The 13,777-nt window shown below is 34.5% G+C and overlaps 1 protein-coding gene across 1 annotated transcript; it reads right to left on the bottom strand.

Annotated features, from left to right (window-relative positions):
• Positions 1–65: 65 nt before the first annotated feature.
• On the bottom strand, positions 66–12,178 carry mep1a.1 (meprin A, alpha (PABA peptide hydrolase), tandem duplicate 1). Its single transcript, XM_088909628.1, has 14 exons — positions 12,076–12,178; positions 11,957–11,981; positions 11,629–11,682; positions 11,188–11,228; positions 7,263–7,338; positions 6,431–6,548; positions 5,717–5,892; positions 4,910–5,131; positions 4,402–4,548; positions 3,867–4,082; positions 3,041–3,502; positions 2,605–2,778; positions 2,269–2,372; positions 66–1,470 (listed from the first exon to the last, which is right to left on the bottom strand). The coding sequence occupies exons 1-13, from the start codon at positions 12,151–12,153 to the stop codon at positions 2,302–2,304; spliced, it is 1,860 nt and encodes a 619-aa protein (XP_088765754.1). The 5' UTR covers positions 12,154–12,178; the 3' UTR covers positions 66–1,470; positions 2,269–2,301.
• Positions 12,179–13,777: the final 1,599 nt, after the last annotated feature.

Raw genomic sequence — 13,777 nt, 5'->3', positions numbered from 1 at the left:
TCAGGTGAAACCAGTCTGAAGTTCATTACCAGAATAACAATATTAAAAAATTCAACAAACAAGGCTAAGGGATTGCTGTCACTTATTCTTTTATGCATACTGTCTTCATGCAGAAATTACAGACATAAAAAAATACTATATTAATTTCGACAAATGGATTTATGCGTATAACACAGAAATCATGAAAACCAGCAAAGAATTCCATTAATATGGTAAGGTATTTCTCACTACATTTTTCCTCAGACAACATAGTCTGTTTCATTGTTGAAATCTCAAATGTGACTTGTTTCAAATAACCAAATATTCCCTGAATTTTGTGAAAGGGAAGTGTTTATTTTCTAAGCCCAATGTGAAGTAGTGAGTGAATAATATTTGAATACTGCCTGTTAATTGGGAACTAATCTGCAGAACGAGGCACTGAAGGGCTGAATGAGTAATTAGTAATTAGGAAATGGAGCTGAAAGGAAAGGCACTGAGTGGAATTAGTTGCTCCTCTGAGCTAATTAAGAAGCTTATAAAAATGGCTGGGAGGAAAAGATTTCCAGTCTGCTTCTAGGCTTCAGCCTTGAAGGAGTGAGTGTGATAGAGACAGTTACAGAGGAGTTCTCATTAGTATCAGATTAAGCTGGTTTACATGTCTGTGGGATTTGGTTGGCTAGGTATGCTTAAGACAATACAGCTTAGGCTGTACAGAGGGGTGTCACAGGTTGTAGACAGGTAGACTGAGTAACAATTCATTTGCCTGCCTCAATGGAGATATACTGCCACTGGCAGTGCACTGCAAAGAAACGGGCTTGGTCAGCTGGCTGGAGGTGATAGTGGAATTGTTTGGCAAGGTATCGTCTAAGACAAAGAGCAGCTTGGATGGCATAGGTTGACTCCTGAGTACTGCCTGTGCATTACCATCAGCAGATAGATGGCCAGTATCAGAGATGAGAGCAAAAGGACCACAGACCACTGCTATTGTGTCAGGGATGCAAGGTTTGTTTACAGAGAGGCACCCCTGACCAAACAGGATCAGCTGATAAGGTCAGCTATTGGAAAAAGTTATTGGTGAAATCTTGTACTTTGGGAAGAGTAAGAGCAAAGTGTTAAATTGAAAGAATTTTGGTAAACATTGCAATTGGGCAACAAATTTAATAAAATTGAATACTCTTGTGCCTTATGTTGCGTAGTAAATGAAACAAAGTGTATATTAAGAACAGGGGTTCATCAGGTTGAATATTCTAGTGAATATTTAAAGATAACAAAATGTAGAGTTACTGGGATGATAAGAAAATTTATGTGAATTGCTGATAGTTTTGGGATTGTGGTGACTTGTGCTGGTGTTCATCATACCTTGCATACAGTTACAATCATTAATTAATTAAATGATTCAGAAAGATGTGATTACTAAATAATAAAACAATATTTCGAAAAGATGACGACTTTTATAAAGTCTCTCCTCAAAGATACCACAGTCCTGGAATCCTGTTATAGAAAGAAATATATATATATATTTGAAAACACTAGTACATTGGTAAGAGAAAAAATATTGAGCAGCAGTTTTTCAAACTTAAAATTATTCATCTTAATTAAAATTATACAGCTATTTATGTACATTATCTGCCTTTAAAATGTATTCAGACCCTTCCTGTGGTGACCCATTTTGTGAAATTTCAAAATGGTGCATGCTCATTTTTAAACTTAATCATATCTTCAGAATCTGAATGCTCTGAATGTTTGTTTTTAATGCTCATTAGCCTTCATGGTTAAACTTATGCTCGATATCTCTACCTGACTGAAGGAACTTACAAAGACAGATGTAATTATTCAAAAATTATGTGAATCATTATTCAACCATTCAACTAATTGTGTGGCTGGTAGGATCGTTTTGTGCAAATAAATTAATTTAGGTTTGCCATAAATAAACAATTCTGACCTTCCTATCATTATTTCTAAAATATATAATTTTTATTTCACTAAAAGTGTACTAAAAGTGTCATGATTGCATACTTTAACCAACATAATATGAAACTTGTGTAAGGGTATGAATATTTAGCAAGGCACTGTACAATATATTTCAGTCTTCTTGGGTAATGTGTCAATCATACCAGAATTGTTCATTATTGAACTATTATTGTTCAGTATAGAATCATTGTTGTTCAGAAAAATTAAAAAAAAGTAAAACGTTTAAAGTTACGATTTTTATATAATCTGGTATATTATTGCAGGTATTTAATAAGTCATTTGCTTTGCTGCTCTAGAGTATTACGTTGAACATCTTACCTGATGTCTTCTCCATTTAGGAGAATCTATGCCTTATTCTTCCACTATACTTGATTCACTCCTTGGTTTCACTGGTACTTCACTTTTAATTAGTGGTGTCAGATCTTTTAGAAAAAAAAAGAAAGAAAATTCACAAATAGTGTTTTTACTTCCTTAAAATAATACATTTAATAATATACTTGCACATAACTTAACCTGTAGTTAATAACATATTAGCTAGACTCTCTTACTGTATGCTGTGCTGCAATGCAAACTATATTGCTTTTAAATTAATAGAACACAGGCCTAAATTTTAAAGTTCCTCTGGAGGTAATAATGTTTTTTTAGAGTGCATACCTTCAAAGTCTATTAAAAGAATCAATTCATCATTTTTCATGTAGTTTCGGCGATAGAGGTCACTGTGAGGAAAAATGCCATTCCATCCCCAGGTCCAGCTTCGGTAGCAGTCACAGGTAGGGTCATATGTCCCCGTTTTTGAAGGATTATCCCAAAACAGCAAGTTATTCGAACCTAAAATCAAAGGACTCCTTAATATTCTTGGTATTTTAATTTTAAAAATATTTTTATTTTTCATAGAACCAAAGGTTAACGATGGATTAACTCAGGTCATTCGGTCAATCTGTGTCTGTCAAAGCGGTCAATAAAATCTCAGATTATTTTTTATTTATTACATCGGTTGATCAATCATTCTCTGGTATAACAATAATTGTTCCCAAATATTGTCTTATTCCCCAGATTCTGTCTCAGCTTTTTTTTTATAATCCTTGCTCACCTGGTATGAGCTGCTTTCCATTGGTGGTGAAGCTCCTGGCAGATGACAGCCTAAATCGGATATCAGGGTCCTGGTCAACCACAGTGATTGTGACTTGTCTGTTTCCTGCTGGCCACTCCAAGGCAGCATCATATTCCCCACTGGTCAAATGGAAGAAAGCACCTATATATCCATCTGCATAGGAGTTAGGTATAAGCTGTATCCCATATCCGTATCCCTCAGGGCTGTAAAAACGAGGGCTTTGGATGTAATTACCAACAGCAGATGTTTTAAGAAGACTGGTGAAGTTTTTTATCTGCCACACCCCACTAGGACAGCGAGTCTCTATTAGGTTGATATCATCAATAAAAATCCCACCAGTGGACTGAGTTGGGTCTCCTCTGATGCCTTGAAATGCATAGCGGAATTTAATGTCGGCTTTTAGGGGCACATGGGCGATTTTCCAAGAATGGTCTCCATCCCCTGGAAAGGGTTTGAATACAGTTATTGGTGAACATTTATGAACCAGTTTAATGTTTGTAGCTGTACTATCATTTGTCTAATTACAGTTCATTTATTGAAATGGTTTCAAGATATGCAAGTAAAACTGCTACATAAACCCAAAAATACGAACTCTGTTTAAAAAGACCACTATTCAGTGCCAAAAATACATTGTAACATCGCACTAAAGAAAATGTCTTTTCAAAATGGGATGTCAAATCATAAATTTAAGTCTTTCATATCTTAAATCATTAAAATATCTCCAACAATGCATACATGCTGTATGTCAACAATGTAAACGGTTTATTTTGATTTTCAGAAACTTTGCTGTTTGTATTGCACTGACCTGAGAATGTTTGTACTTTCACTAGTTTCTGGACATTTCCTGCCTTGTCGACCATTCTCACCCACACAACCAGCTTGTCCTTTGGACTTCCAGTCATTTTGTAGAAAAATTGGAGACACTGCAGTTTTCTCTTGGGATATAGTGTCCTTGACTCCAGAAAGGCAGACTCATCTGTCTGCCCAATTTGAGTGTTAAAATACATGAAAAATCCAGAGTCTGCAGAATTGTAAGGAAAAACATCAACAGTGCTCTTTTTTTCCATATAATAATTACAAATAATTTTTTAATAAATGCAGATTCTCCAAACCTTCCAGATTCAGAGTTCCAAATGATCCCTCTGAGTCATTATATAGATTCATACCCGCAATGCTTTTATGATTCATTGTCTTTGTTTAGTTTTATTTTGTTTTTCATTAATGCAGTACATGTGCAAGGCATGGATGCTATGTTTTTTTTATTTCCAGGTTTAAATTCTTTAACAATTGTTCACCCAGCTCTCTGTTTTCAGCTCATACTTACAAACTTCTGGTTTTACCTTTGCACTGGCCAAGGAGAGTGTGATCTTCGGCCTGGGGTGTACTCTTGGTATGGACCCAGTCATCGTCATCATTGGGATTCTGGATCATTCCACAGATGTTAATGTATTCAAATGCACACTGGTCCAAGAGAGTGAGAGATGATGCTAAGAAAAAAATGTTACAATATATGTTCTAAGTCAACATTTTAATTTTATATAAATTTATAAACTTTAAATAATACATAAATTAACAGAAATGTGGACTTATTAAATATGCCTGAGAACACAGTTCCAACTTGTCATCACAGTTCTGTGCGAAAGGAGTTCTAATTTGTTCACTCTATTCATCTAAATGTATCACAAGTCCAACAAATTCTGCAACTTTGCTTATGTCAAAATTTATTATAAAATGTATTTATATAATTAGTATTGGAATGATCTTTTTTTAATTCCTTATATAATTCCTCTGCCAAATCAAAACACATGTTCATTTACAGTATGTATTTATATATGAATGAGTACTCACAGCAGTTATACATGCGATTCAACCTGAGTAAGTCAAGCTTGCTGAAGTCCAAATACTGTCCAATGACACTGGTTAATTCTGGAATCTTGGCAGTAATGCTTGGAACTCCTGGATTCTTGTTGAAGGAGTAAGCCCCATAATGCATGATAGACTCGTAATCATAGGGTGTATTGAGGTCTGTTATGAAACTGTCATCATATTTAACAAAATTATGTTCCATGCCTGTGAAATAGTAATTCAATAAAATTATAATTAAAAGCATATAAAGAAGTTATAAATATAAAGGCTGTACATAGTCTCTTTCATTCAAAGATAGAAAGTGTATGTTATCAATGTAATTTGTGCTGATGCGTTCATATACGTTTGATACAGAAGTATATGTACATATGCATATCATACATAAAAGCTGAATATTGATACTTGTTTTTTCATTCTTAAAATGAGTTCTGACACATGCAGTATAAAACAGAACAAGTCAAGGAAATAATGGAGAAGGTTTTTGTTTTCTTGTATACTTAAAATGTAAAGTACTTCTGCAATACATGTGCTATTATGCATCGTATTACAGTGTGTATCCTAAATCGTTATTAGCATAAATTCCATAACAATAGGCTAAAGTTTTTAAGCATTTTAAACTGCATTTTTAAGAGATTATAATTTGGTATTATCTGACATGGGCTAATAAAATTTACTGTGTCACAAATAAGTGGTAGAGTGCATTGTATTGAATTTAAAGAATCCATGACCCAAAATTTAAATACAGTCATATCTGGAAAATGATTAAAATGAACTGTATTAGAAGCTCACCTGGAAGTACTTCATTCCACCAGATATTGATGTAATCATCACGGTCAGTGCGTGATTGCTCATGGTAAAACCCCAAGGCATGCAGTAGCTCATGTTCAATGGTCGCTTTGTAGTCGCATCCTTCACCAAGTGACAACTGCTGTCCTGTCTGTAAATCCCCAACCTGAGACCAACACCTACATCAAAACATTAGGCCAGTGAATTCTACGTACCTGTTGTACAGTTCACTTCAGAATTTTTCCACTCCTATAGGGACAGTTCTAGCTGGACTGAGGATGGAATCATTTCTGAAATCTGAGTTTAAGTGTGTTTGACAACAAGTACTTTACTCTGGATCTGCTGCAAGCACTGCGTTTCTTTCTCCTCTTGGCCTGTGCCAAATGGAGCTACATCAGCTTCATATGACCACCTCATGTATCCACAACAGTTAGCATGTGTGGCAGAATAGAGCAAGTATTAAGTTTGGAGTGCTGAATCCACAGTCATTGGTTGCACAAGTTCTGTATGATCTTATTGTATTTGTACAGAATGTGTAACAATTTCATTGCTTCATAGTGCAGTCAAAATGTGAATGCATACAGTATATACATTACTTCTTTTGCTTTTATTATTCTGACAAATATCCTATTACTATATTCAGACAGTTTTCCTCTTATTACTAAAACCTTTCACATTTTAAGCATTTCTGTGATCCAAAGAGTAGATTTTACATACCCATCTAATTTTTCAAACTTTATGAAGCTTTTTTCTCCTTCATAAGGTTTAAAGTCCACACAAGACTTAAGTCGGTACATTTCAAAAGCCTGAAAAATTACCCCTTTAGCATTTAAGTCTGAAAGATAAAAATATGTATTTATATGTAAAGCATTCAATTACATATATTTAACTTTTTACTTTAAAACAATTTACATTAGAAAAAAACTAGTGAGTATGTGAAATAGAAAAGCGTATGCTATAAAAACAGATCGGGCTGAATACAGATCCCATGAAAAGCCTTTAGTGTGAGTTATGTTATGTTTAGCTGATACTTTGTGATAGTCAAAGTGATACTCACTACCATCTAATTTTGTGTGGACAAGGACAAGGGTGTGCCACTTTCCTCCAGCATTCCAAAAATGTCTTGGTTAGATTGACTGATGTCTCTAAACTGTCTCTAAACAAGCACATTGTGCTTGTGTGTTTGTGTGTGCTTTTTGATGGACTGGTCAGATCATCCAAGATCCAAGATGATCATCCAAGATGTGGTCCCACCTTGTGCCCTGTGTTTCCAGGATAGGTTACCATAATCCCTTATCAGAAATAAGTGGATTTCTGACAATGGGTGAATAGATAAACAAGGGGGAAACAGTATTACGTTACAAAATATTTTCAGATACATTTTATTACAGTCTAAAATGCATATTGAAAGTTGGCCTCATTTTTGTGCGAGAAGTTAAAAATTCCTACAGTTTCTATGAACTTGGACTGAGATGTACTGTATGTAACATTTACTACAATAACATACTCTTTTTAAATTTAGCTTCCATATTTACAAATTAATATTTACCCAGACTATCAGCCAGAATATAAGGAATGGGAAATTTCCATCTGTAGGCAGGGTTTATGAGAGCATTGCGACCACGCTGTAAAAATAAATACATTACATATTATTAATTATTACACTTACACAATAAAATAAACTTTTTTTTATTACGAGCTGTAAGATATGGTTATCATTTACAATTAAAATAAGACATTCTAAAACCATTTCAAGAACAGTAGAAAAAGAAGCAACATAAAGAGATGTACTGCTACAGTCGTCAGCATGTGCTGAATTTGATAATGGACTTCCAACTGTTATGCTGGGCAGCCCCATTACTTTCTGGCAGTAGGACTTACACTCTGAATTTTGCAACTTCGTTAAAAACCTGTTGACCACTTTCCCAATTAATAGTTATATCAAATCATTAAGGTCTGTGTTGGAATGAAAAACATACTTCAAATTTGCATGTCAGTACTGAGCTACCCTGAGATAGCAACTGGCAAAAGTCATTGCCATACCAAAGTCAAGTACAGACCTTGAATTAACAATTACAGTATATGCCAAGATACTGAACATAAAGGTCTCTGAACATCTAATGTTCCAGCTTGTAACCATACAAGCCACTCACCACTTATATAGAAAATGGCTTACAGAAGAACTTGAAGACATTTTTGTACTATTGGCTCTCGTAACTACCTATGACACATTGTGGCACACAGGTGTATTTAAATAGGTATTTCCTATTTAGGCTGTGAAAGCAACTGTGGACTGTAATAGGCAACTCAGAATCTAACCTTAAAATGTTTACAAATGCACATGTGGAAGACAGGACATTAGATTACTGTAGCACTGTGTGCTGGAGTCAGTTCTATACAAATGATCTAGGTCATGTTCATGTTCAAGTTCATGTTGACAGCATGTTTTGCTGTGCTGTTTAACCTTCATCATTCCATTTTCCTGACCATGAGCTCGTGACCACTTTTAAAATTTGCTAACTACCATAGCAGAACGCATACTAAAACACTATGTATCTCACCCTCTGCCATGCTATAGTCAGCACAGATGTGCTGTGCACCTGTTTGGTGCTAGTCACTAAAATAAATTAAAAAATGAATAAATCACTGTTTGCTTCTACTCCTGTCTCCTTGTCCTTGCTGACCTCACTTCTCCACACATCTATTGGCACCGAATAACTTGCAAGCTGGTAAAAATCTTCCAAGCGGCTCCTCAACTACTACTCTACAATAATTGGCCTTTATCGTGCTGCATACCTGACCATGATTGGAGACACAAATTGGACCGAAAAATAGGAATAAATGGAATTAAAGAACACATTCTTCATGCCTGGTGACATACATTGACCAAATCATGGGTGCAGACCATTGTGCAGTCAATTTTCACTGCTGGGTCTATGTACTCTTTGTGAGGTCTTGGGGAAATGTAGACAATTCTGCATATTTTGAGGGCTCTTCTTTCACAAACCTCTGGGGCTTTTTAATAATACTGAACTCAAAAATGAATAAGCTATTTCTTGGTTCCACTGTTTTGTATTTTAGCAAATATCTAAAACACGGTAATTCACTAATTTATAAACAAATAAACATAGTTTGTAAAACTACTGCTCCATGATAGCTCTTCAAAATTTGTTGAACACATTCATCCTAGAAAGTATTGAATTCAGTTATTTAAGATACAGTACAGTTTCAACACTCACAACTGCAACAATACTACTGATGTATCATGGCCTTTTAAACAAATGGGTTTCTATTCCTAGTGTATTAATTTGACTGGTAATCAAAATTAGTCAGATAGAGCAAACTAGAGATAGAGGTATGCAAAATCAAGGTTCTATATATTACAGTTCAAAGTAATTGCAGTGATGAAGAAGGCTAGTGAGTTACTGTATGTATTGTACAACCTAATAAACCTAACCTTTAACATCCAGCCAAAGGGTGGCTTATTCACCAGTTTTATTAATTTATTTATGGGGCACTTTAATCCTGTCAATGATTCTATGCAGAGGTCCATCATTGCAAAATTCTTTTACAATGAATTTTAAAATGCTGACATCAATAATTCAATAATGTGTCTGATTATTAAAAGTTATCTAATCAGTATTTTGGAACTGTTATGCAGGATTTTCAAAATTAATAATTAAAAACCAAATATGGAGGTTTAGCTCATTACATTAAAAAATGTATTCATCCATGTATTAATGCATGACCTTGGGATCTTTGGCTATTCTTAATCTAATCTTAATGCCTGTGGGAACAATCTTAGGTTTCTTCACTGTTAAACATTAAAACACCTAAGGAACACCTAAGGAAAATTATTTATGTGTGTGAATATTTTCTAGATAAAAGCATGGCTGCACTAAACCAAAAGACTTTTGGAGCTTGATAATAACTGTTTTATTATAGATCTCAAATGCCCATGCATGGTAATTGCTGCAGATGCTTAAAATAAAATGTAACAATTACACTTGTAATCACAGTACAGATACTCATTATTCATTATTTTAAAATTGTATCGCCTTTTAGTAAAGCCACTGACACTACAAATTCATTTTCATATCATAGATCTAGTGATATACAGTATGCTTCTGAAATTAAATGTGACTATATTTTTAAATGCATATTTCCATGTCTTGTATATTGTTATGGTTTGCGGTTAACTAATCATTTGTTGTTCCCAGCAAAATTACCTTATTCTCTAGGTTTGATACGGTAGGTATTGTCTAAGTGTTTACACGGTTGTTCTTTGTCCTTGATGCAATTAAACATGGTCAAAAATACATGGGACATTTTTTCTTATACTGTATATTTGCAGAAAGGCTGATTTCCTAGTTGTGTATCCTCAGGCTAAAAGACATCTCTCATGTTTTAGTCGTTGAATGGTTTAAATATTGAAAAAGGATACTATCTGCTTAGCTTTATTTAGAATGGTTTAGTCTGGATTCGAATCCTTGTTTATTACAACACAGGTTCCCTCCTTGCCTTGTTTACATCTCAATTATAGGGAGAATTCTCAGGTTTTGCAGTCTATAATAAAACAGGACCTTGATACTCACAGAACTGTAAAAATCTGTATATAGCCTGTTATATGCTTAGTATTCCTGAGTTCAGAGAGTAAAATTAGAATTGATATTTTCCTGTAAAGCCAGCTGGTGTCAAAACTTAATTTTGGTTGTGATAACTCCTAATTTTATCATTTTAACATCCCATTTTTTATAACAATATTTACAGATAACATATGCATAATTTGTAATTCAGGGGTATATATCTTTTTGTTACTACTCCTGAACAAAGATACATGTTTATTATTTAGAAGAGTAGTCCATAATTGTAGATGACTCTTATGAGACAGTACTGGTCCTATTATGAAGATCAAGAAGTGTGAAACCTATCGTAGAGTCACTTACTCTTAATGTGTTATTACAAACTACAGTGTCAGCTAATAACAGCTTATAGATTTCATGTACTGACTTATGCACAATGTGAAGATTGTGTACATTATTGGTTACCACATTCTAAAAAATATCATTGTCATGCTGCTGATCACAGTTAAAAAAAGGTAAGTTTAATTTCTATTATAAAGGGATGGATTATAAAAATAAGTTAAGGAATAGAATATCTTCAGTATTGAAGAGGACATAGATTGTGATTTAATACAAGTACTTAAAATCCTAAAGGTTTTAGACAAGTCAACCCAACCTACTTCAGAACAAGCAGTGGAAAAAGGGCCTGAGGGGACGAGTAGAATTAATAATGTGCACACCCCCTCCTCAGGCTTGTTCTGGCTTTTAGGCATGAAACATGGTTTAGTTGGGTGCTATAGAACCCTAAAGAAGTCTGGTTTACGTTAGTACTTCTAGTTTCATAATTCTTGTTTAAAATAATTGTAATTTATTTTAACAAATATAGTTTTAGAATAGTTTTATAGTACTTACAGGCAATGCCATGTCTCCTTCAACAAGTGCCGTTTTGGATGCTGTTAAAAATATTTTTAAATCATCACAAAGTTTTTTTCATTTTATACTGGCTTTTGAAGACATTTTATTCACACGGGTTTATTTAATAGTGACAATAATAATTTATTTTAGCCTAAAGACTCCACAGCCAAAACTTTGTGTTTCTTTTCTTCCCTTTTCAGCATGGAATAAACCTTAACTTGTTTCTTTGCAGCTTACACATGCTGGTGCAGCTACTTACTTGAACATTTATCTAAACATATAAAAAAATTCAGTTAAACTAAACAAATCTGTTGTGTACTATACTACTGTATATACATAATCATGGATTTCTAAGATCTCTTTAATTTTATCTTTTGATACTTGATAAACAATTGACGTGGGTAAAAATGTAATAATAAACAATGTAAAAAGACTTACCCCGATTAAGGAAAGGAATGTCATATCGTTTCTGTTCCTCATCAATTGCAAATGCTGGGGGGAAAAGATGTGTTTTTATTTAAACCCTGCATATTACTGATAATAATAAAAAAAACTACAATCACAAAAAAACCTTTACAAAAAAACAGTTTCAACATTGCATATACACTGTACACAAAACAGCGTGTGAGCACATCTATAACATTTACTGTAAGATTTTTAAAAGCATGTCTGTCAATATACAGCATGACAGCATTATTATATAATATTTTTCACACTTATATTCAAAGATATTGCACAGAATAAAAATATAAAAGCATTAACATACATTTTTCTCTAGATGTTCGTCTAATCTGAAAATAAATGAAAAAAGGTTATTAAAATGAAAATATTGTGGCAGCTATTAAAATTCTTAAAGTACAGTGTACACAATTTAAATGACCTTACTGTGAAAGCAAAAGAGAAGGTGAACAGTCCCACAAAGCTGATGAATCTGAGAATTTTCATTTTGTAGTGGGGAGTCATTAAGGCTGACTGGTATTAATAACAATTGGGGATGCTTAAATACCTTTTCAGAAAAGAGTACTTTGAACTAAATGGGATATTGATAAACTGAAATATAAAAAAATGATTGTATTGCCATTTACTGATAGCAACCTGTTTGTAAGGTTAAGGTCTAAATGTACAGGTCTCCTGGTTTTACTGCTGTTTGGGTCATACCAAAGTTCAATAACCATAAACTGCTTAACACTCCCCTGCTCCAAAACAATCATTAGCACTATACACTATGGTTTACATATATGCATGTATATTGTTAGGTAATCTTTTCCATCGCGGATGGAATTCTGCAGGTTTAAGAAAGAGTAATAATAACAATAATAATAAACTTTATTTTATATAGCACCTTTAAAGGTGGGTTCTTAAAGCCATGACATCAACAATAAATAAAAGAATACACAAGATAAAACACAATTACAATACACAGAGGAGACCGTGGATGGTGGTACTAAGTATAGTAGGAGCAGAGGGGTAAAGAATGGAACCAGTTAAGTAAAGGATCTTCTGAAAAAGAAGGTTTTGAGTCTGGATTTGAAGGAGTTTAGAGAAGGTGACTCTCTGATATCCTTGGGGAGAGAGTTCCAGAGCTTGGGGGCATAACAGGAGAAGGCCCTGTCACCCATAGAATGTAGACAGGCTTGGGGGAAAGTTAGGACACCAGGATTAGAAGAGCGAAAGTTGCGAGGTGGGGAGGTGGGCGATAATAGTTCAAACAGGTACTGAGGTGCCAAGCCATGCAGAGCCTTATAGGTGAGCATGAGGATTTTAAAGTCCACACAGACTTTGACAGGAAGCCAAGGCAAGGACTCCAGGATAGACGTAATGTGATCACTTGCACTAGACCTGGTCAGGATTCTGGCTGCTGACTTTTGGACATACAGTACTGCAGTAGATTGTTATGACCCCAAGTGTCTAGGGGTAAAGGGGTGTAACATTTAGGATAATTCTTTTGAAAGCAGGTGGGTTCTGGTGAGGGACTAGGAAGTGTGATAACAAGGGTAAGGAACTAGAGTGGTGCCAAAGAAAAGAAAATAAACAAAATGGAGCTGGCTAGGAAGGTGAGGGAAAGCTAATCTGACTACAAAAGAAAACCCGAAACACACGGTCTTCGGAGTCTTCAACACCCTAGCTAACCTCCACTGACTACCCAAAACCATACAAGACAAACGGCACTCACCCATACTAAACTAGTTTTACTAACACAAAATCAACTAAGTGTGTAAAGTGTACCCAACAACCTAAACTAACTTTATACACAAGTTCACACAAAAACACAAGTGAACTAGGAATACAAATAAGGGAAAACGAGAGTAATCAACAGGAACAGGGTACAAAGAACACAAAAGTTGAACATATAACACTTTAGGGCAAGGTAATGGCAAAACAAGGATGAACACACAAACAAACAAAAGTGCAAAGAAACTAACAGAAACCAACAAAACAACAAAGCCGAAGCTATACAAAAATACACACACACAAAGCAAAACAACAAACCAACAAAGCCGAAGCAATAACCAAAACCAAGTAGGACCGAAGTCAAACGAAAGGCCCTTATCTTCAGAAAACCTACATATTATATGCTGAATAAGAT

Source organism: Atractosteus spatula, chromosome 2 (genome assembly GCF_055471065.1).
Source record: "Atractosteus spatula isolate fAtrSpa1 chromosome 2, fAtrSpa1.hap1, whole genome shotgun sequence".
Taxonomy (NCBI): domain Eukaryota; kingdom Metazoa; phylum Chordata; class Actinopteri; order Semionotiformes; family Lepisosteidae; genus Atractosteus; species Atractosteus spatula.
Note: the sequence above shows the minus strand (reverse complement) of the source record. Positions and strands in the feature narration are given on the sequence as shown.